Source organism: Sus scrofa, chromosome 3 (genome assembly GCF_054392235.1).
Source record: "Sus scrofa isolate SSC_HxYL_T2T_F1_AM1 chromosome 3, Sscrofa_HxYL_maternal_Yorkshire_Landrace_v2.0, whole genome shotgun sequence".
NCBI classification, from domain to species: Eukaryota; Metazoa; Chordata; class Mammalia; order Artiodactyla; family Suidae; genus Sus; species Sus scrofa.
In genome coordinates, this window is record NC_139385.1 from 46,131,070 (window position 1) to 46,152,676 (window position 21,607).

A 21,607-nucleotide genomic window follows, 5' to 3' on the forward strand; every position below is an offset into this window, starting at 1 on the left:
GCTGCCAGCCTACACCACAGCCGCAGCAACATGGGATCTGAGCCGCATCTGTGACTCACACCACAACTCACAGCAATGCTAAACGCCTAACCCACTGAATGAGGCCAGGGATCAAACGTGTGTCCTCATGGATACTCGTAAGGCTCGTTACTGCTGAGCCACAAGGGAACTCAGTGGAAGTGAATCCAGCTAGGAACCATGAGGACACAGGTTCAATCCCTGGCCTTGCTCAGTGAGTTAAGGATCCAGCGTTGCTGTGAGCTGTGGTGTAGGCCAGAAGCTATAGCTCCGATGCAACCCCTAGCCTGGGAACTTCGACATGCTGTGAGTGCAGCCCTAAAAAGCAAAAAAAAAAAAAAAAAAAAAAAAAAAAATTTAATTATTAAAAATTAAAAAAAAAAAAACGCGCTAAATGCACCCTCTTCCTGTGCTGGTCTTACCCCAGTTAAGCACGTGTAACGTGCACGTATACAGGTACCTGTGCACCCGTGTGTGCGTCTGCATCTGTGCTGTGTAGATTGACCTCACGTGTGTGCGAGTCACAGGTCAAACTCATCCCGTATCTCCAGGTCCCCAGCTTTTGCTGGTCCTGTGGCATCGGCCACCCACTGGCTCTTGTCTGAAAGGCCTGGAGGAGGCCATCAGATGTGCCGTGACAGCGGGGCTGTCCTGCGACTGGGCACTGATGTGTGCGTTTGCGGGCGTGTCTCCCAGGTGCAGGCATCCAGTGGCAAGACCTCCTGAGTCCCGTCAACGTGGATGACGCCTTCTGCTTTGGGCACGTGCTGGGCATGCTGCTGCTGGACTCCGTGCTCTATGGCCTGGTGGCCTGGTACGTGGAGGCTGTGCTCCCGGGGCAGTTCGGCGTGCCCCAGCCCTGGTACTTCTTCCTCACGGTGAGTCCTGACGGCACCTCTGCAGGGGGAGGGGCCACCGCGCCCACCTGGCCCCTGCAGCCCCAAGAGCCGCCCGCGGGCCCCATGCCCAGGAACATCCCTACACTCCAGGCTCTGCAAGCAGGAGCAGGGCCGGCGCACCACCCATCCCAGCCCCCCGTCTCCAAACAGGTCTTATGGTGTTTTCTGCCTAGGAAGGAACAGGGCCTCTTGCAAAATGAGCCCACCCCCCACGTGAGCACTGCTGACACACGGGGTGTGGGGGTTTTACAGCTGCACCGTGGCATATGGAAGTTCCTAGGGCAGGGATCGAACCCAAGCCCCAGCTGAGACCTGCGGCACAACTTCGGCAATGCCAGGTCCTTAACCTACTGCATCACGGCAGGAACTCCCTTGTTCATTTTTTTTTTTTTTGATTCAACGAATACTTATCAAGTATCTCTTACAGTATTTCAGTCAAACCTAAGATGGCAGTAATTCTTAGAGGCACTGTTACATTATCACTAAGAAAGAAAAATGCAAACTATGGGAGTTCCCTCCTGGTTCATCAGGCTAAGGATCCAGCTCATCACTGGGGCAGCTTGGGTCACTGCTGTGGGATGGGTTCAATCCTCGGCCCAGGAATGCCACAGGCAAAGCCAAAAAAATTAAAATAACCACCACAACACCAAAAAAAAAGACTATGGCATTCCATGTTTGTATGACCCATTCTGATTTCAAAGCCATGTAAAACGTGAGGTGTGTCCCCCAAAACCAATGAGAGGGGCTGTGTCCATCCCTCCTGGACGTGAGTCCATCCCTCCTGGCCCCACCCCACGCCCGAGTCAGCCCTGGTCTTTCAGGGCCCTGTTGCCACCTCTCCTGTGACCCTGCCACACCACTGTGTCACCTGTGTGTTCTAGAAGCCCACAGGCCACCCCATGCAGTGCCACCTGCACTGTGATAGCCAGAGCTTTGCGGGGCAGGGTGGAGGGTTCCTCCCAGCAGAGGGAGGCTGGCCCTTGATGTCTCTTGCTCACGTCTGGAGCGCTTTTGTGGCTGAAGGTGCCCCCCGGGCTCACCCGCAGTACCCCGGACGGCAACGTTTCACGGCTGTTTTGTGTTACCTTTCCCCGCTTACTTTCTGTCTGTATTGCGTCTGACTTGCGTGAGCAGCAAGCCCCGGTGGCAGAATAGGACACAGGCAGAGGGCCTCCGGGGCATTGAGTGAGGAGCTGCCCGGGTCTGGCCTGCCCGGGGCTCCAAGCCGCATCTTCTCTGCGGCAGCGCCGGGTGGGGACCCCACGCACGGGCTGCCCGCTCTGGCTCTGCATGTCGGTTCCCACTGCGCCTGCTTGTTGCACACCCGTGGGCCGCGAGTGGGCTGAGCCCCTCCCGGTTTCCGCCCCAGCCCTCCTACTGGTGCGGGCAGCCCAGGATGGTCTCAGGGAAGGAGGAGGACGACGACCCCGAGAAGGCGCTCAGAACAGAGTACTTCGAGGCCGAGCCCGAGGACCTGGTGGCCGGGATCAAGATCAAGCACGTGTCCAAGGTGCCAGGCCGGGGCCAGGCCGGGGGCTGGGCGGGGGGCCGCAGGGTCCCAGGCCCCGAGGCCTGCCCACTGCCCGGCCTCTCTGAGCTGGGACCCTCCTCTAGGCCTCGCTTCCTCCCAATCCCCGGTCCCCGAGGCCCCGCCCTGACCGCCTCCGGGGCACACGGGCCCCAGCCGCCCCCACCCCTCAGGCTGTGTCCAGGGCTCTGGGTCGGCACCATGTGCTGCCCACTTGACCTCTGACCTGCTTTGCAGTGAACCCTCTGTGCTGGCTGCTCATGGGCCTTCCCATCCTGCAGAGACACTGGGGTGCCAGGAACCTGGTGGGGGGCCAGGAAGCAGCGGGGCCTCCCAGCAGTGACCCCCCCCAGAAAAACTTCCCGCCTTTTGCCTGATGGGCTATGCTGGGCGCAGCCCCTTCGAGACCCTCGGGCAGGTGTTTTCCCGGAGGGTCCCCTTGACTCGAGGGCCCAAGGGGCTCCTGAAGTCAGGGCCACCCTCTGCCTTCCCTGCAGGTGTTCAGAGTGGGGAACAAGGGCAAGGCCGCCGTCAGAGACCTGAGCCTGAACCTGTACGAGGGGCAGATCACGGTCCTGCTGGGCCACAATGGCGCGGGCAAGACCACCACGCTCTCCATGCTCACCGGTACGGGGCCCGGCCTCACGCCCCCCAGCCACCTCGGGCCCGCGTGGCCCGTGCCCTCAGTGGGCACTCGTCCTTCCCCACTGTGCTGACAGCTGGGAGCCGGGGCCCCGGGGCCTGTGGGGACAGGATGGGAGCCACTCAGGTCACACAGGAGCGACTCCACCTGGGGCCAGTTTTGTCCCAACCCTGTGGTCCTAGAAAGCCATGCTGGACGGTCGTCAGGTCCTCCCTGGACACAGGTTCAAATGCGGCTGTGGCCTCGGAGACCACAGGGCACGCCCTGAAGGGCACACCCACTGCACTCGCGCTCTCCGCCCTCCCAAGCCTCAGGGTGGTCGATCCCCACCCTCCTCGCTGCCACGTGCGTCTCGTGCGCCCAGGGGGTGTTGGCGCTGTGCTTGAGCCAGGCTCTCCTGCTGGGCCCCAGGTCTCTTTCCCCCGACCAGCGGACGGGCGTATGTCAGTGGATACGACATCTCCAAAGACATGGCCCAGATCCGGAAGAGCCTGGGCCTGTGCCCGCAGCACGACATCTTGTTTGACAACCTGACAGTCGCCGAGCACCTGTATTTCTATGCTCAGGTGAGCCAGCAGGTGACAGGAGTCTCCGGTCATCCTGGTGGTTCCCTCCCCTGCGTGCTGGGGCTCCTGAGGGAGCTGGCGTGCACCCTCGGCCTCCCAGCCCATGGACACCGGCCCCAAGGAGCCCTTCTTGCCTCTGGATCAGGGCGGGATGTCAGGATGCGGGGTCCAGCACAGGAAGGGGGACAGCACCCAGGCCAGTGCCAGCTGGACAACCATCTCCCTCAGGAACCCCTGCCAGGAGTTCCCGTTGTGGTGCAGCAACTAGGAACCACGAGGATGTGGCTTCGAGCCCTGGCCTCACTTAGTGGGTTAAGGAGCCGGCGTTGCCATGAGCTATGGTGTACGTCACGGATGCCACTCAGATCTCGCATGGCTGTGGCTGTGGTGCTACAGCTCCAATTCCACCCCTAGCCTGGGAACCTCCATATGCCACAGGTGTGGCCCTAAAAAGCAAAAAAATAAAAAAAGAAGCCCCTGCCAAGCCCTGTCCCCTGCTGTTTCAGCTGAAAGGCTTGTCCCGCCAGAAGTGCCCTGAGGAGGTCAAACGCGTGCTGCACGTCCTCGGCCTGGAGGACAAGCGGGACTCTCGGAGCAGGTTCCTGAGCGGAGGCATGAGGCGCAAGCTCTCCATCGGCATCGCCCTCATCGCGGGCTCCAAGGTAGGGGTGGCAGCGGGGCCTGCCATGTGGCAGCCCGGGTCTGGGCTGGGGCTCTGCTGGCCTCATGGGCTGTTCCTCCGGCCTCCAGGTGCTGATGCTGGACGAGCCCACCTCCGGCATGGACGCCATCTCCAGGAGGGCCATCTGGGACCTTCTTCAGCAGCACAAAAGTGACCGCACCATCCTGCTGACCACGCACTTCATGGACGAGGCCGACCTGCTGGGAGACCGCATCGCCATCATGGCCAAGGGGGAGCTGCAGTGCTGTGGGTCATCGCTGTTCCTCAAACAGAAATACGGTGAGCAGGAGTTCCCGCTGTGGCTCAGTGGTTAGCGAACCCGACTGGGATCCATGAGGACGCGGGTTCAATCCCTGGCCTTGCTCAGTGGGTTAAGGACCCAGGGTTGCCATGAGCTGTGGGGTAGGTTGCAGACACGGCTTGGATCTGCCGTGGCTGCGGCTGTGGTGTAGACCAGCAGCTGTAGCTCTGATTAGACCCCTAGCCTGGGACCTTCCATATGCCATAGGTGCAGACCTAAAAAAAGACAAAAAAAAGAAAAAGAAAAATACAGTGAGCCGCCGAGGACAGGCAGCCCAGCTCAGTTCTGTGCAGGGTCAGCAATGCTGGTCCACTGAGCTGGGGAACGTGCCCACTGCTAAGGCTCCCCAAGGGCCCCTGAGATGCGGCAGGGAGAGGCCTGCTCTAGACGTTCTGATCCGCTGCCCCTGGATGGGACCTGAGGCCCCAGGGAGAGGGCCTGGGAGGATGAGGAGGGAATGAGCCTTAACTTGGGGCAGTGTACGGTCTTGGCCAGTGGAAGAGCAGCCAGGTGCCAGGCCACCAAGAGCAGAGACACCGTTGGAGAGGCCACGCCAGCTCGCCAGCGTCACGGCTCCCAAACAAGCGAGTGGTGGGCGGCCCCATGCAGGACTGGTGGGCCGCGTGGAGTCAGCCCTGTCTTTGCCTCAGGAGCGTGGCTTCCCTTCTCCAGGGCAGCCCCGTCTGAGGGGCTCCAGGCTTGCCAGGTCCCCCCAGTGGAAGGAGCAAAGATTGAAGCCCAGCACCCCTCCCCCGGACCCCCCAGCAGTTGCACCCTCACCCCTGCGGCTTCCCCCGGCCAGCACTCACCCTCACAAGTGGAGGGTGACCTGGAAGGTGACCCAGTGTGGTCACATCAGGCTGGGGGGAGCTGAAGTTCTGTTACTGAGGAAGCAAGGAGATGGGGTTTGGGGGATAATTTGTACCCCCACCTCTGAGACCAGAAATCTGAAATCCAGCTCTGGTTTCACCTCCTCATCAGCTCAGCACCCAAGCCCTGCAGCATCTCCCCAGCCAGGGAACAGGAGGCGCCCTGAGATGCCTGAGATGCCCTGAGGTGCCTCTGCTCTCCAGCCCTTTCGGGGAGCCTGCCCTGCAGGAGCGGGGACCCTGGGTGGTGAGCCGGGAGGAGAGGGGAGATAGCCTCACATGGGCTCCGGGTGTCCAGGCGCAGGCTACCACATGACGCTGGTGAAGGAGCCTCACTGCAACCCCGAGGCCATCTCCCGGCTGGTGCACCAGCACGTCCCCAACGCCACGCTGGAGAGCAGTGCCGGAGCAGAGCTGTCCTTCATTCTTCCCAAGGAGAGCACGCACAGGTACGCGTGTGGCCCAGAGCAAAAATATGCTAATGAACTTCCCCTGGAAAGCTCTGTCGAGACGTCCAGTGACCCCCAGGATGGGCTTCCCGTGCGGGGTCAGCAGCACCAGACTCCCATCTGAAGGTGCTGGACTTACCTTCCCTCGGCAGGATGGGAGCGTGTCCGCTGTACTCCACGGCTGCCAGCTTTGAGTAAAATTTCTCTTTGGTATTTACGGGTGGAAACGGCACATACGTGCTTGACTGGCATTTTGTATTTCTTCCATTCCTGCTGGCGGGAGTTTGAGCATTTCTGGCGCTGATCAGGCTCTAAGCATTGCTGCCCCCGCCTGTTCCTTGTCCATCCATCGGAGGAAGCATTCTCTGCATTGACATCGGCCATTCGTGCTGCAACATTTTCCAGTTTGTCGTTGCCTTTGAATGTGGGGGAATCTTTTCCCTACAGATGTTTAATGAGGGGGGGGACCAAAAACTGCCCGCTTTTCAGAAACAACCTCTCAAGGCGCTGACCTTCCTTGGCTGGCGCCTCCCCCACGCCACACAGGGGTGCTTATTTAGAAACAAATTCTTCAGAAAGTCTCGGAGAAGGGGCTCGCTCAAGGTGTTTCTTTCAGGTTTGAAAGTCTTTTTGCCAAACTGGAGAAGAGGCAGAAGGAACTGGGCATCGCCAGCTTCGGGGCCTCTGTCACCACCATGGAGGAAGTCTTTCTCCGGTCAGTAGGCGTGCGTCCGTGTCCGTCGAGGGCTCAGCCGTGCGGGTGACCTTTGTAAAGCGTGACGTTAAAGCAGTCCCCTTGGTTGTCATCTGGGCCGCCCGTCAGAGGTGGGCCTGCAGCCCGCAGCGGGAGCAGAGCTGTGGGCTGGCTGTCAGAGCCTGGGTTCGAACCCCAGCCTGGAGCTGACCCCAGCCAGCCCCCCCCCCCACCGGCACCCTCAGTGACTCCAAAAGCAGAGCTCTGATCTCTGGAAGCGCCCACGTTGTAAGCGCATGTGCACCTCCCCGGGGCCCTCCCACCAGCGCCCAGGCAGTGTCGGGCCTGCCAGGCTCCCCCCAGGCTTAGGGAGCCAGCCCGGAGCACGGGTCTGTCCACAGCAAAGATGTGAGGTTTGCAGTTCACCCCTCACCACTGCGGGGTGGGCTCCAGACAGTCAGTCCATGCGTTTACCGCCCGGCTCTGGAGTCCTTTCTTTAGCAGACACGGGGCTGAGAACCCGAAATACCAAAGTGAATGTGCTTTCGATGTTTCCCCACGAGGATCCCGCAGCCCAGGGGACGCAGTAGAATAAGCGAGCACAAGTGCAGTGCTGCTCCCGTCAGGGGCCTCCCAGGCTTTGGAGCAGCAGACACCGGCCCCGCCCACCCTCCTCGCACCCAGCACCCCGCCCTGGGGTCGCCCTCCCCCCACACACACCCTCTCCTGGCTCCTGGTCTCAGCGTGGCGACAAGCGCCCTGACCCACAGCTTCCCACTTGCTGCTCCGTCATGCCCCGGGCCCCCTCCTGTCCCTCTGAGAGCCCTGGTTATAAATGCCGACGTCAGGTGGTCTCCCCAGGAGACCGGGGGGCCTCGCGTGCAGGGGCCCTGGGCACGGTCCTTCCCTCCTGGACCTGCACGGCTGCCGTAGCCCGTGTCCTGGAGGACTGGCTGGTGAACGAATGAATGGACACATGCGGGAGCCAGCCCGTGGTTTAGCACCTGGCCGTGCCCCGCTCCGCCTCTACCGCCCTCTCCCTGCCCGGGCAGCCAGGTTATGACCAGGCTCCGTGTCTCGGCCAGGGTCGGGAAGCTGGTGGACACGAGCATGGACATCCAGGCCATCCAGCTCCCTGCCCTGCAGTACCAGCACGAGAGGCGGGCGAGCGACTGGGCCGTGGACAGCCACCTGTGCGGGATGATGGACCCGACCGACGGCATCAGCGCCCTGATCGAGGAGGAGTGCACGGCGGTCAGGCTCAACAGCGGGGTGAGGGCCAGGCCGCCGTGCAGGGAGCCCGGGCCCCGCCCCAGGGGCCGCAGGGCAGCCAGGGGTTCTGGGCGGAGGGCAGGGGACAGCACCCGCTCCGTGGGTGGCAGGTAGAAGGAGAGCCCAGAGCATCTCACCTAGGCAGTTGTCCCTTCTCAGTGATGGGCTCTGCCTGGGCCGCTCACCGCGAAGGAGCGGCATTTGCGACACTGACAGTGCAAAGTGCTCGGCTGCACGAGGTCTCCCGCGGGCCCGGCCCCCAGGGCGGGGGACGGCGGCACTGGTCCCATTTCACAGGCGGGAAGCTGAGGCCTGGGCAGCGCGAAGCAGAGCTGGGCCCTGTTGCTGCCAGCCTGAGCCCAGAGCCCTGGCTTTCCCCGGTTTTCCCTGCAGCGGGGAGGGGAGGGGACAGTGCAAGCCAGGGCCGGGAGCCCAGGCAGCTGGGGGGCCTTGTCCACCTGCTCTGCTGTGAGCACAGCCGGGGCCTCCGGCCAGGAGCAGCAAAAGCACAGGCTTCGACTCCCGTCTGGGGGAGCAGATGGCCCCCAATGGCCTTTGACGCAGAGCAATGCCTGCCCCACCTCAGCTTTTGTGAGGCCCCCAAGGCCCACGTCCCAAGGGGATGTGTCTCTGGCAGGTCCTCTGTGTCACCGACCAGGCCCTAGGCGAAGCCCTGGCAGCCTGGGGCCAGCTCTCAGCCGGAGGCCCCAGGCCCACGTGGGGACCGAGGTCGGGCTCCGGCTGCGGAGTGGCGGCTGTGTCACCCTCCTCCTCTCTGTCGCAGCCTCCTCTCCACTGCCAGCAGTTCTGGGCCATGTTCCTGAAGAAGGCCGCATACAGCTGGCGGGAGTGGAAGATGGTGGCAGCCCAGGTCCTGGTCCCTCTGGCGTGCCTCACCCTGGCCCTCCTGGCCACCAACTACTCCTCCGAGACCTTCGACGAGCCCATGCTGAAGCTGACCCTGGGCGAGTACGGCAGAACCGTGGTGCCCTTCTCAGTGCCTGGGGCCTCTCGGCTGGGTCAGCAGCTGTCAGAGCAGTTGAAGGACATGCTGCAGGCCGAGGGCCAGGAGCCTCGGGAGGTGCTGGGTAAGGGGTGTCCCCGGGGGCTCGGGCCTGGCTCGTGCTGTCTGAGCCTGGCTTCACCACAGCACCGTGGACATTGGGGTGGTTAGTTCTTTGCTGCAAGACATTTAGCAGTGTCCCTGGCCTACCCCCCCCCATTCCCTGCCACCTGTCCTGAAAAGCAGAGATGGGAGTTCCCGCCGTGGCACAACAGAAACAAATCTGACTAGGAACCACGAGGTCACAGGTTTGATCCCTAGCCTCACTCAGTGGGTTAAGGATCCGGCGTTGCCATGAGCTGTGATGTAGGTCGCAGACGTGGTTTGGATCCCGTGTTGCCCTGATTGTGGTGTAGGCCGGCAGCTGTCACTCTGATTCGACCCCTAGCCTGGGAATCTCCATATGCCGTGGGTGTGGCCCTAAAAAGCAAAAAAAGCAAAAAAAAAAAGATGGCAGAAGTGCCTGCAGACATTAGCAGATTTCCCCTGGGGGATGGGGGGGACCGGGGTGGGGGGGCGTCCCTGGAGTTGGAGGAAATTGGCTTCTCTAGGGCCACGCTCTGCCCAGGCGGCCGTTGACATGGGGGTTGGAGTCTCAGGATCTTTCACAACCAGCTTCAGGATGTGCCTTGTGTGACGGGGGGGTTTTCCTCCCACGTCCTAAAGCTGGAACTATCTGATGCCCCTGGCGGTGGCTGTTGGATGCTGCCTGGAGCTTAGGGCAGGCTCCGCGCTCCAGCTAAGTGGGACACCCTTGAAGGTTTTCTCGCTTCTCTGCTCTCCTCCCACCCCCTGGACGGCAGCTTTGAGGTCACAACGGATGGTCCTAAGATCTTGGCAGGAATCAGGTTCTCCTTTAGGAAAAGGCTGACCTTATCAGCAGCCTTGAGCAGGTGGCACTGCTGCGAGCACTGCTGCCAGGCAGGAGCTCCTGCGGCCGGCGTCCCGCCAGCCATCAGGGCCATGAGCACTCTGGCTGCTGGTGGGCACCTTGTTTGTCACCCCCACGTGTCCCCCATCTTGTTTCCTGGGCCCATAGTTTTCAGGGCTGTCACGGTGCAGGGTGGCTCCCAGGACTCAGGACACTGCTACAGCTGCCCCGGCCTGAGTCCGTCTGAAAGGCAAGATCGCTGTTCCCTCAGGAGCGGGCTTGCTTACGCTGTATTTCAGGTGTCTGACTCCCCTTTTCCTCGCATGCCGAGAGCTAGAGCAAGCCTTGCCGGATGCCTTTGTAACTGTCACTATTAGGATTCACCAACGTGTCCCTGTCCCCTCACTGAGCCTTGGGTCCTGCAAGGTGGGTGTCACCACTGCTGCTGTTGACAGCTGCGGGGAAGGCAAGGCCAGAGCAGGGAGTGAGCGTGAGATGCCAGCTCCCTGCAGCCACTCGGCGAGCTCTGGGCTGGGCAGCGTGTGCACGCGAGCTAGTGGACCCAAGGTCGCTCGGTGATGGGAGGGTGGACCCCCGCCCCATCAGAGCCCCCGTTGGTGTGTGTGGCAGCCGAGGAGCAAAGCAAGAGGCGGCGGGACTGTGCTGGCCCCGCAGGACTGGGATCCTGCCATTGCCCTCGCAATGTGGGGCACACAGGCGCCCGGGCTGCCCAGTCCCCATCGCCAGAGCGTGGCAGGCCTGAAGTGGGGGTTGTTGGAGTCCATCCAGCTCTTCTCCCAGGGCCTCCTCCCTCAGGCCAGTCTTTTTCTTTTTTTTTGATGATTTTTATCTTTTCCATTATAGTTGGTTTACAGTCAGGCCACACTTTTTTTAAATGATCATTTTTTCCGATTATAAAAGGATACTTCTTCATTCTATAAAAATTGAAAACCAACCAGCAGTATAGCGGGACAGTCTGTGCGCTCACCCCCCCCCCCAGAGGTGGCCCCTCACCACGCCCCCGTGCAGTCCTGGGGGCTGTCCGAGCCCACCTGGGGGTGCCCTTCCCTGCACCTGGCTGGGCCCTTGGGAGCCTCGCCCAATGGGCCGCCCAGAGGTTTCAGTGGTTCTGCCTTCTAGAACCTCATCTCCTGAGCTGGCCTCCTGCCATGTTGACCTGGGCCAGAGCATCCCTTTAGAATGTGTGTGTGTGTATGTGTGTGTTTGAGTGAGACTGGGGGCGCCCCTGCCGCTCAGCTCCTGTGGCTCTGGGGGTGCCCCATGCACAGCCTGCAGCCTCACCACCTGCTGCTGCGCCCACACGTGGCCCCCCGACCTGTGGACGGTGCACAGGTGCAAGGTGCTGCCTCCTTTCTGCAGTTCCTGCAGCCCTTCAGAGCCCCCCCAAAGCAGGGCCTCAGCCGGGGCGGGGGGCCTCGGGCCAGTCGGCCGCACCGCTGACTCTGCCCTTGCCCCTGCTCCCAGGTGACCTGGAGGAGTTCCTGATTTTCAGGGCCTCGGTGGAAGGGGGCGGCTTCAACGAGCAGTGCCTGGTGGCGGCGTCCTTCAGAGATGTGGGCGAGCGCACGGTCGTCACCGCGCTCTTCAACAACCAGGCCTACCACTCCCCGGCCACCGCGCTGGCCATCGTGGACAACCTCCTGTTCCAGCTGCTGTGCGGCCCTCGGGCCTCCATCACGGCGTCCAACTACCCCCAGCCCCGGAGCGCCCTGCAGGCTGCCAAGGACCAGTTCAATGAGTATGTGCATCCTCCCACCCGCCAGGACCCTGCCACAGGGCCAGGTCCCCCGTCACCCCCGACCACCTCTGGCACCTCGGGCACAGCCAGGGGCCCCAAGGGCTGCGTCGGTAGATAGAGCATTGCTTCTGCTCTCGGGAAGCTGCTGATTCTTGGCCAGGGACCCCTGCCCCATCTTCCTCTGCCGTCCACACTAGCCCCTTCCTTAGACAGGAGATAAGCTGGGGAGACCCCATCCCACACCCACCCAGGCCCCACGGGAGACTCCGGAGGACTTGGAGGGCGACCGGGCCCTATTCCCAAGCCTGCAGCCAGCTCTTGCTGGCCCTTATCCGGGGCAGGTCTGAGCACCTGTGCCCAGAACAGCCTGCAGTGCCCGGCTGGCTGTGTCACTACCCCTCGGGGGCCTCGCATCAGAAGCCCAGCGGGCATCCCTGTCCTTAGGCCTTGTCATGCTGCCACGTGTGTAGGACTGCCCCTCATCCAGGTTGCGGAGCCTCTAGAACTCTGCAGGCCGCCCAAGGAAGCCGGAAAAGTCCGTTTCCTAACCGTCACTCCACCCCAGACGGCCTCACCTCCAGCCCCTGTTCAAGTCCGTGTCCAGCCCGTCTGATGGCCTCTTCCCCCTCCGCCACCTCCCAACCCTGCTGCAAAAGCAGAGCGCGGTGGAGTCCTCCGTGCTCGCTGTGCCAGGATCAGGCGGAGGAGTCAGCGTAGGGTGGTGACAGCAGACAAGGCGCAGGAGTTTCTGTCGTGTAGTAACTGCCCAGGAGGGAGAACCACCTGCCGTGCCATTCCCCGGTTCTCGGTACAGAGCTGAAGTGTTCTTAGTACGGTTCTCGGTGACAGCGTGGTGGAACCGTCACCACATACAGTGTTTTATCTTTTTTTTTTTTTTTTTTTTTGGTCTTTTTTTAGGGCTGCACCTGCGGCATTTGGAGGTTCCCAGGCTAGGGGTCAAATCAGAGCTTTAGCCGCCAACCACAGTCACAGCCACAGCCACGCCAGATCCAAGCCGTGTCTGCAACCTATACCACAGCTCACGGTAACACTGGATCCTTAACCCACTGAGTGAGGCCAGGGATCGAACCTGCGTCCTCATGGATCCTAGTCAGATTCGTGTCCCCGGAGCCATGACAGGAACTCCACACCATGTGCAGTTTTATTGAACGCTGTCATTATCCCCAAAAGAAACTCTGTGACCCCTGGCAGCCACACCTTTCCTCTGTCCTCCGTCGAAGGAGCCAGCAGTCTGCGTTCTGTCTCTGTGCCCTGCCTGGCTCGCATGGCCCATGTGGGTGGACTCTGAGAATGCAGCCTATTGTGCCTGGCATCTTTCCCTCTCAAGGTTCATCCACGTGGTGCCAGTATTCCACTGCCCTTTTTTGGCCAAATAGTGTTCCTTTGACCCAGCGCCACTTGTTGAGATGGTCGGGGTTGGGAAGAGGGTGGTTAAGCAGCAAAATAATGCTCTCGGAGCAGGTTTCTGGAAGGGGTTGCTGGCCCCAGAAGGTAGCGCGGCGCCCGACAGGGGTGTCCTGAGGCTCTCGTGATTGCTTAACACCCTTTAGCGGTTGGGCGACTGCATTACTGAACAGTAATGACCGAGCACTCCATCCCCCCGCTCCGCCCCCATGCTGTCCCCTGTCCCTGACCTGTCCTGTCCCCGCCCCGCCCCCTGCAGGGGCCGAAAGGGATTCAACATCGCCCTCAACTTGCTCTTCGCCATGGCGTTCCTGGCCAGCACGTTTTCCATCCTGGCGGTCAGCGAGAGGGCTGTCCAGGCCAAGCACGTCCAGTTTGTGAGCGGCGTCCATGTGGCTACGTTCTGGCTCTCCGCGCTGCTGTGGGACCTCCTGTCCTTCCTCATCCCCGCCCTGCTGCTGCTGGTGAGCTGCGGGGTGCTGGGGCCCTTCCCTTGCACGGCACGGGGGGCTGGCCCTGGGGCCCTGCACGGACCGGCACCAGCCTGGGGTCCGCAGTTCAGCCCCCGTGGCGGGAGGATGCTCGGGAACACCTGGGCCCCCTGGTCTGTCTTGCGCCCCCAGCCTCTCCCCCACTTGGGTGGGGGGGGGGGCTGGCGTTTCCTCAGGGGGAGCTCAGAGCCGCGGAGCGGGTGGCAGAGGTGGCCCACGGGGCTGGCTGGCCCGGGCTCACACACTCTCCAGGCTCCCCGGCCGCCCCGTCTGTGTGGCTGCAGGTGGTGTTCAAGGCCTTCGACGTGCACGCCTTCACGCGGGACGGCCACCTGGCTGACGCCCTGCTGCTGCTCATGCTCTACGGCTGGGCCATCATCCCGCTCATGTACCTGCTGAGCTTCTTTTTCTCGGCGGCGGCCACGGCCTACGCGAGGCTGACCGTGTTCAACATCCTGTCGGGCGTCGCCACCTTCCTCGTGGTCACCGTCACACGCATCCCAGGTGGGAGCCAGGTGCCCCCCCTCCCGCCGCCTCCGGCCGCTCTGCCCCCCAGGGAGGCGCCAACAGCGCTGCGCCTGACCCCTCCCAGGCTCCCAGCCCGAGGCAGCCCAGCTCAGCCAGCTCCCCCCCCACCCCCGTGCGCGCACCTGCTCCAGCAGGGATGGGCGGCCCCGCAGGCCCGGCACCGGCCCCGCAGCAACCCCGGAAACCGCCTTGGGGGCAGCTGGGGTGTGTCCTCGGGCACCAATGGGTCTGCGCCTCCTCCCACAGCGGTAAAGCTGGAAGAACTTTCCAGAACGCTGGACCGCGTGTTCCTGGTGCTGCCCAACCACTGCTTGGGGATGGCAGTCAGCAGCTTCTACGAGAACTATGAGACCAGGAGGTACTGCACCTCCTCCACGGTGGCGGCCCACTACTGCCAGAAGCACAGTGAGTGTGGGCCCCTGGGACAGCCTGTCCCCGCCCCGCCCCAGGCTCCAGGGGCACCTCATGCAGGGAGACCCCTCGACTCAGGAAGTTGCACCGGCGGCCTCCTTGGAAGACCGGTGCACCCTGTGTCCATGCAGCCTCCATCCAGGGCCATGTGCAGGGCCTGGCGGGCGCAGGGAGGGGCTTGGGCTGGGACCCCAGAGGGCAGGGGTGCGGGGCCGCGGGTGCAGCCCCCGTGCCTTGCTCGCACAGACGTCCGGTACCAGGAGAACTTCTATGCGTGGAGCGCCCCGGGCATCGGCAGGTTCGTGGCCTCCCTGGCCGCCTCGGGGTTTGCCTACCTCACCCTGCTCTTCCTCCTCGAGACCGACCTGCTGTGGAGGCTGAAGTTCTGCCTGTGTGCCTTGCGGAGGAGGCGGGCGCTGGTGAGTGGCTCTGCGCGGGGCGGCCTCCCGCTAAGGCTGGGCTTCCTCGGGGCCGCCCGAGACCCCGAAGCTGTGGCGCCAGAGCGCCCGCGGTCTGTCACCCAGTCCCCTCCGCGCACCATCGAGACCTGCCCAGACAGCTTAGTGTGGACCTGTTAACCATGGCTAAAGGGGCTGAAAACAACGCGACGGTTCCTAAGAGAAGGAGCTCTGTGGTTTTCTCGCGAGTCCCGCACTATCCTTGTCCCTCGGGAGGCCTGTGTCTCCTGAGCCCTTCTGGCCACTCGGCTGTCCTGGCGGGAGGTCTGAGACAGCGCGTGTGGGGCTAAGCTGGGGCGAGGCTCTAGAGACCTCGCCCTCTCTCTGCCGGAAAAGGAGCCTCGGCAGGAGCTCACCCCTGCCGACTTTTTCTGGAACAATCAGACGGAAGCGTACACCCAGACGCCAGCGCTGCCCGAAGACCAGGACGTGGCGGACGAGAGGAACCGGGTCCTGGCCCCCGGCCTGGACTCACTGCCGGACACGCCCCTGGTCATCAAGGAGCTTTCCAAGGTACGGCGGGCCCTCCGTCCGCGGCCGCCCACTGCCCGGCAGCCGGTCCCGCGGTCCCTGGGCCTCCGCACGCCTCTGCTCTCCAGGTGTACGAGCAGCGGGCGCCCCTCCTCGCTGTGGATAGGGTCTCCCTCAAGGTCCAGAAAGGGGAGTGCTTCGGCTTGCTGGGCTTCAACGGAGCCGGGAAGACCACGACTTTCAAAATGCTGACCGGGGAGGAGACCGTCAGTTCCGGGGACGCCTTCGTTGGCGGCTACAGCATCCGCTCGGACCTCAGGAAGGTGGGTGTGGCCGGGGGGGCGGGGGGCAGAAGGAAGGGCAGCCCGGAGGGTGGGGACGGGGCTTGTCTCAAGAAGGTCCCCAAGCCAGGCCCGAGGTGCCTGGACCATGGCGGGGCCCTCCGTGCAGAGGCAGCTTCAGCTCCTAGCGCGTGGACAGCAGGACGGGGCAGCGACCAGGGGCCGGAGCTGCACGGGTGATGGGGGGGAAGAGCGACGACAGGAAGAGGAGAGGCCCCTCCGCCAGAGGGACCAGGCCGGCCCGCAACCAAGACGGGTCCCTCCCAGAGAAGCTGCTTCCCTGGCCCTGACGCCCACAGAACTCTGCTTGCTCGGGGGAACTCTAGTCTGCGGGTGCAGGTGATGCAAATGGCACCCTGGGCTGTCGAGACCCGCAGCCCCAGAGCACCAAAAGCTGGTGCATGTTAACGCCCAACCGCGTGGTTACGAGCATCGATGAGCCCGAGGCAGGGCGAGGGCCTCCCAACGAAATCTGTGAGCCTCGAGGCCCCACCGGAGCCGCCTCTGACAGAGGGCGCGCCATGGTCCCGCCAGCCCAGGCCTGGCTTAGGGACCTTCCTGAGTGTAGGAGACAGAAACGAAGGCCCAGGGCCCCCAGGGAGGGGTGTAGGAGGAGACCTTCCCCATGTGGGGCTGAACCCTAAAGGGCCACCCCTCTGGGTGAGAGCAAACTAGGCTGCCCTCCCCGACACTGGGGATTGTGTGTGTGCTGAGCAGGCGGGGAGAGGAACAGGGCCGAGCCTGGGTCCGGGCACGGCAGCGTCGGCTGGCCGGCAGCAGAGGCTTCCCTGGCTGTCCCCTGGGTGCAGCAGCACACGCCCCCACTGGGCGACAGCCTCCCTTCCGGGCCCCAGAGAACCCCCCAGGTTGCGTCCCCAGGCCTGTGAGCAGCACACAACAAAAACAGAGGCAAGGCGCCCTGACTAGAGCCCATAGACACAGGCTCCAGGGGAGAAGCAAGCTCCCCACCTGGGATTTGCAATTACCAGACCCAGGGTACAAAACGACGGTGCTTCTTAGGTTTAAGGAAATAAACAAGCTGGAAAATACGTGCAAGAGGAGTTCCCATTGTGGCTCAGTGGTAACAAACCTGACTGGTATCCGTGAGAACGTGGGTTCGATCCCTGGCCTCAACCAGTCGGTTAAGGATCTGGCGTTGCCACGAGCGTGGCGTAGGTCTCAGACGCGGCTCAAATCCCACGTTGCTGTGGCTGTGGTGTAGGCTGGCAGCTGTAGCTTCGATTGGACCCCCTAGCCTGGGAACCTCCATGTGCTGCGGGTGTGGCCCTAAAAAGCAAGGCAAAAAAAAAGTATATATGTATATATATATATGCAAGAAAGAGAAAACCGTAATGGGATCTAGGAATGGAGAAAAGGGTGAGAAGTCCTAAATATTTAATCTGCGTTTCAGCAGGAAAGGAGAGACTGGGAGAAAGAAAGCCACTGCCAGGGTCAAGGCCAAGAACTTTTCCCAACCAATTAGGAGCATATTCTGGAAGCCTAAGAGCCCCAAGGAGGGCAAAGAGAAACTCCATCTCTGGAACCCACAGAACTAGGCTTGCTGTCCCCTGCCAGCTGCTGAACATGGCTGGAGATGGAGGCAGGCCACACGGCACATAGGTGTTTGTTAAGCATCTGATGAACCGAGTGAGGGCCCGTCCGCTGTTGTGCGTGGCACAGACACCATCAGTCCATGTAATCGGTACCTCTTGCACCAGGCTGCCCCCATGTGGCCCAGGGCTGACTCTGGCCCATCTCTGACCCCTGGGTGTGGGGCTAGGTCCTGGTGGGCCCGGACTCACTGAGCCGCCAAGCCCCTCCAGCATCCCCGCCCAAGAGCTGCTCGGCAAGCTTCAGCGGTGGGCCGCCGCCAGGGCCTGCGCACCGGCTGATGGACAACCCCCCACCCCCGGTGGATCCCCTCAGAGAAACCCCGTGACCCTCTGCCTCCCCGCCCTGCCTCAACCCCAGGTGCGGCAGCAGATTGGCTACTGTCCCCAGTTTGATGCGCTGCTGGACCACCTGACGGGCCGGGAGACACTGGTCATGTACGCCCGACTGCGGGGCATCCCCGAGCGCCACATCGAGTCCTGTGTGGAAAACACACTGCGGGGGCTGCTCCTGGAGCCGTATGCCAACAAGCGGGTCGGGACGTACAGGTGCATCTGCGCCCCAGCCCTCCCCTCCCCAACCCAGGGACCCCAGGGCTTCCCCCGTGCAGTCGGGGTCGCCCTCACCAGAGGGCAGGGCACAGGAGCCGAGCCGGAGCTCCTACCCGCTGTGCCAGGGTCTCCGGTGATTTGGTAGCATGACCAGGGGAGGGGGCTGCCCTGAAGATTCCGGCAACCTGGAGGCAAAGCCAGGGCGGGTGAAGTCAGGGCCCCTGTGCCCCCCTGAGATGCAGACCGGTGGTGTTTCCCTTCTGTGTGGAGCTCTCTCTGGGCCTCCGAGAGCTGGGCTTTCCAGGCACACTCACCAGAGGGCGCTCTGCCACACTGCACCCGGTCCTCCGCTGGGGCTGGGGAGCCGGCGCCCACACTCATCACCCTCCCCTCACCCCTCGGCCCCAGCGGCGGCAACAAGCGGAAGCTGAGTGCTGGCATTGCCCTGCTGGGAGAGCCCACGGTCATCTTCCTGGACGAGCCGTCCACTGGCATGGACCCCGTGGCCCGGCGCCTGCTCTGGGACACCGTGGCGAGGGCCCGTGAGTCCGGCAAGGCCATCATCATCACCTCCCACAGGTAGAGCCAGGGTCTCTGTGGGTCAGTGGAGGAGCCAGGACGCGGGCTCTGGGTGGGCTGGGCTGGGAGGAGCTGGGTGGACGGAAGACCTGTTGGCAGCGGGCAGAGACTCTGTGAGGAGAGTCCCCAGACTCTGCCATGTGGGCCACACCCTGAGCCTGGGAATCAGGAACAGCCTGATCTGGGCGCCAGCACGTGCCCGTGTGCCTAGCTTCCGACCCGGAGGGCAGGCGTCAGCATCCCCTGGGGGCAACATGCGGCCTCTGCCCCTCTCCCCAGCATGGAGGAGTGTGAGGCCCTGTGCACCCGGCTGGCCATCATGGTACAGGGCCAGTTCAAGTGCCTGGGCAGCCCCCAGCACCTCAAGAGCAAGTTTGGCAGCGGCTACTCCCTACGGGCCAAGATCCGGAGCGAAGGGCAGCAGGAGGCCCTGGAGGAGTTCAAGGCATTCGTGGATCTGACCTTCCCAGGTGTGTGGCGCCACACGGATGGCATCCGTGCGTCTATCCATCCCAGACCCCTGGGGCGAGGGCCGTGATTCCGGGAGCGCAGGCCACCCTCCCCTGGCCCTCCCGCCCAGCCCTCACGGGGACACGGTCTCTCCTTCGTGCAGGCAGCGTCCTGGAGGATGAGCACCAAGGAATGGTCCATTACCACCTGCCTGGCGATGACCTGAGCTGGGCGAGGGTGAGCGCACACCGAGGCCTCCAGCAGTCACTCCTTCTAGGGTGACCCCACGCTCCTTCCAAGGAGAAATCACATTCAGTTTCTGCTCTAACACTCACCCTGACAGCTGCTAGGTTGGGGGGCTTAGCGCCCAAAATACCTGAGTTGGAAAAAACATGATGCAAAAAGGAAGCTCCCCTAGAGAAGGAACCCAGCTTGCCCAGAGGTCATACCCAGAGCTGGGGTGTCAGGAGAAAGCCCCGCTCCTGGGCCTGCTGCCCCCATGCACCCCCTCAGGCCTGCTCACCTTGTGTGGCTCCCCTCCTCCCCCGGGGAGCATGGGCCCACCCCCTGCACGTGCCCCAGGGGCAGGGGCCAGGGGTAGGGTCTCTGGGCCCCCTCCCAATGGCCAGAGGAGTCCCAGACCAGCCAAGGAGCTGGGCCCTGGCTTGCAAGCAGTGGCCGTTCTGCTTCCTGAAGGTGTTTGGTGTTCTGGAGAAGGCCAAGGAGAAGAACGGCGTGGACGACTACTCCGTGAGCCAGATCTCGCTGGAGCAGGTCTTCCTGAGCTTCGCCCACCTGCAGCCGCCCGCGGAGGAGGCGGGGCCGTGAGGAGCAGGGCACCCAGGCGGCTCCCCTCCCTCCAAGTTCACCCAACCCTGCACTCTACTTCTGATCACTGTTTTCTGTGATGGACGTGAGAATCGAGGCACAGTGTGGACCAGGCATATCAGGGCCCTCACGCCGGAGTCAGCAGTCGCCAAAGCCACAACTCAAGATCCCAGCCAGGGGCCGGGCCGGCCGGCTGTGCGGGCAAGCCGTGGGGGTCTTTGCACAGAGAGCCATCCAGGAAGGGGCCTCACGGACTCCGGGGTTGAATTTCCCTAAGCACTTATAAGGGGTCCCCAGCGACACCCCACATTCGCACCTGGGGCGGAACCTCCCGGACTGGTGTGGGAAGCCAACAGGACCGGTGTCAGCAGACTCCCCTGGCTGCCCAGGATGGACAGAAAGGCACCTGTCGTCGTCCTCGGGGGAGACACGGCTGGACTGGGTGCTGAGGTCTGTGCTTCCACTGCGGCCACGTAGTCCTGGGAGTCCCTCTCCCGAGAGGTGGACATTGCGCTACCACATAGAGCCAGCCCTGCACCCGGCATAAGCCCCCTGCTCCCAGCCCCAGAGGCAGCCAGCATGGGGAGGCGTGGAGCCACCAGCCTGGACGCCAGTCAGGGACCAGCGAGGGGCCGAACAGCCTTCCCTGGATGGTGCACCCAACGTGTGGCAACTGTCTGGAAAATAAAGGCTGGGAGGGAACATGACCTTGGTCTGTGAGTCGCAAGCTGGGCTCAGGGGCCCAGTCACTCACCCGCAGTCCCAACACAAGCCTCTTGTGTCGATGTCCAGGCAGACAAAAGCAAGAGCTCGCTTTTCCAGGATGCAGTAAGCTCACAGGACTCACAGCCACAAGGGGAAGGAATAGCCAAGAAGTGCAGGTGCAGGAGCACATTAGACAGGTGGTCCAGAGTGAGAAAAAGGAGTGATGGGCTGGCGTAGGAAGCTATGGGTCTAGGCGGGCAGAAGGCCTCTGGCTCCAGGACTGCTCGTGGCCTTTACGCCACTTTCCAGAAGAGTCTCCAGAAAGAGCATCAGCCCCCGTTTTGTTTATGCTCTTACTTCTCCTGGCTGAGCTTCTGTGATTGGAATCACTCATTATACCTTTTTCATTCCCATAGAATTCATAGTGTTGGAAAAGACTTGTTTTCATCCTTCTGGTGTATTTGGTACAGCTTCAGATTTGCATTTTTATCAGTCTCTCAAAGTTCATGAACCCTACAAATAGTTTCCAGTAGTTCTTTTATTCCCTTTAAGATTCTTCAAACTGGGAGTTCCCATTGTAGCTCAGTGCTAACAGACCCAACTAGGAGGATGCAGGTTCGATCCCTGGCCTCGCTCAGTGGGTTAAGTGTCAGGCATTGCCGTGAGCTGTGGTGTAGTTCACAGACATAGCTCGAATTCGGTGTGTCTGTGGCTGCAGCATACGCTGACAGCTACAGCTCCGATTCGGCCCCTAGCCTGGGAACCTCTGTATGCCATGGGTGCGGCTCTAAAAAGAAAAAAAATTCTTCCAACTGTCAATATTTACTAACATATTATAAGAAAAATAAACAGGTGGCTGTGGTCCCACATGTGGCCCAACAGAAAACATCTTCCAAGAGGTGGGCTGCAACCACGCTGGGTGTGCCTGGTACGGGGCCAGCACAGCCTGGCCACGTGCCCTCTACTTCAGGGCTTGCTGGTCTTGGGGTGTTTTTGTTTGTTTGTTTTTATCTTTTTAGGGCCGCACCCACGGCATATGGAGGTTCCCAGGCTAGGGGTCAAATCAGAGCTGTAGCTGCCGGCCTACAGCACAGCCGCAGCAACCTAGGATCCGAGCCGCGCCTGCGACCCACACCACAGCTCT

General features: G+C 62.2%; 1 protein-coding gene across 7 annotated transcripts in view; it reads left to right on the forward strand.

The window, feature by feature from the left end:
• The window catches only part of ABCA3 (ATP binding cassette subfamily A member 3), a 43,208-nt gene extending 22,743 nt beyond the window's left edge, over window positions 1-20,465 (forward strand). For all 7 annotated transcript variants that reach the window (XM_085017848.1, XM_085017850.1, XM_085017849.1 and 4 more), the window contains exons 14-35: window positions 715-896; window positions 2,287-2,427; window positions 2,943-3,072; window positions 3,500-3,654; window positions 4,161-4,316; window positions 4,405-4,615; window positions 5,805-5,955; window positions 6,572-6,670; window positions 7,735-7,921; window positions 8,706-9,009; window positions 11,341-11,614; window positions 13,299-13,503; window positions 13,815-14,034; window positions 14,305-14,463; window positions 14,716-14,888; window positions 15,312-15,440; window positions 15,527-15,721; window positions 17,711-17,898; window positions 18,310-18,480; window positions 18,760-18,950; window positions 19,094-19,167; window positions 19,627-20,465. In XM_085017848.1, the coding sequence (XP_084873974.1) occupies window positions 715-896; window positions 2,287-2,427; window positions 2,943-3,072; window positions 3,500-3,654; window positions 4,161-4,316; window positions 4,405-4,615; window positions 5,805-5,955; window positions 6,572-6,670; window positions 7,735-7,921; window positions 8,706-9,009; window positions 11,341-11,614; window positions 13,299-13,503; window positions 13,815-14,034; window positions 14,305-14,463; window positions 14,716-14,888; window positions 15,312-15,440; window positions 15,527-15,721; window positions 17,711-17,898; window positions 18,310-18,480; window positions 18,760-18,950; window positions 19,094-19,167; window positions 19,627-19,758 (3,827 nt within the window). In that variant the 3' untranslated portion in view covers window positions 19,759-20,465. The remainder of the gene's footprint in view (window positions 1-714; window positions 897-2,286; window positions 2,428-2,942; window positions 3,073-3,499; window positions 3,655-4,160; window positions 4,317-4,404; window positions 4,616-5,804; window positions 5,956-6,571; window positions 6,671-7,734; window positions 7,922-8,705; window positions 9,010-11,340; window positions 11,615-13,298; window positions 13,504-13,814; window positions 14,035-14,304; window positions 14,464-14,715; window positions 14,889-15,311; window positions 15,441-15,526; window positions 15,722-17,710; window positions 17,899-18,309; window positions 18,481-18,759; window positions 18,951-19,093; window positions 19,168-19,626) is intronic.
• The last annotated feature ends 1,142 nt before the right edge of the window (window positions 20,466-21,607 follow it).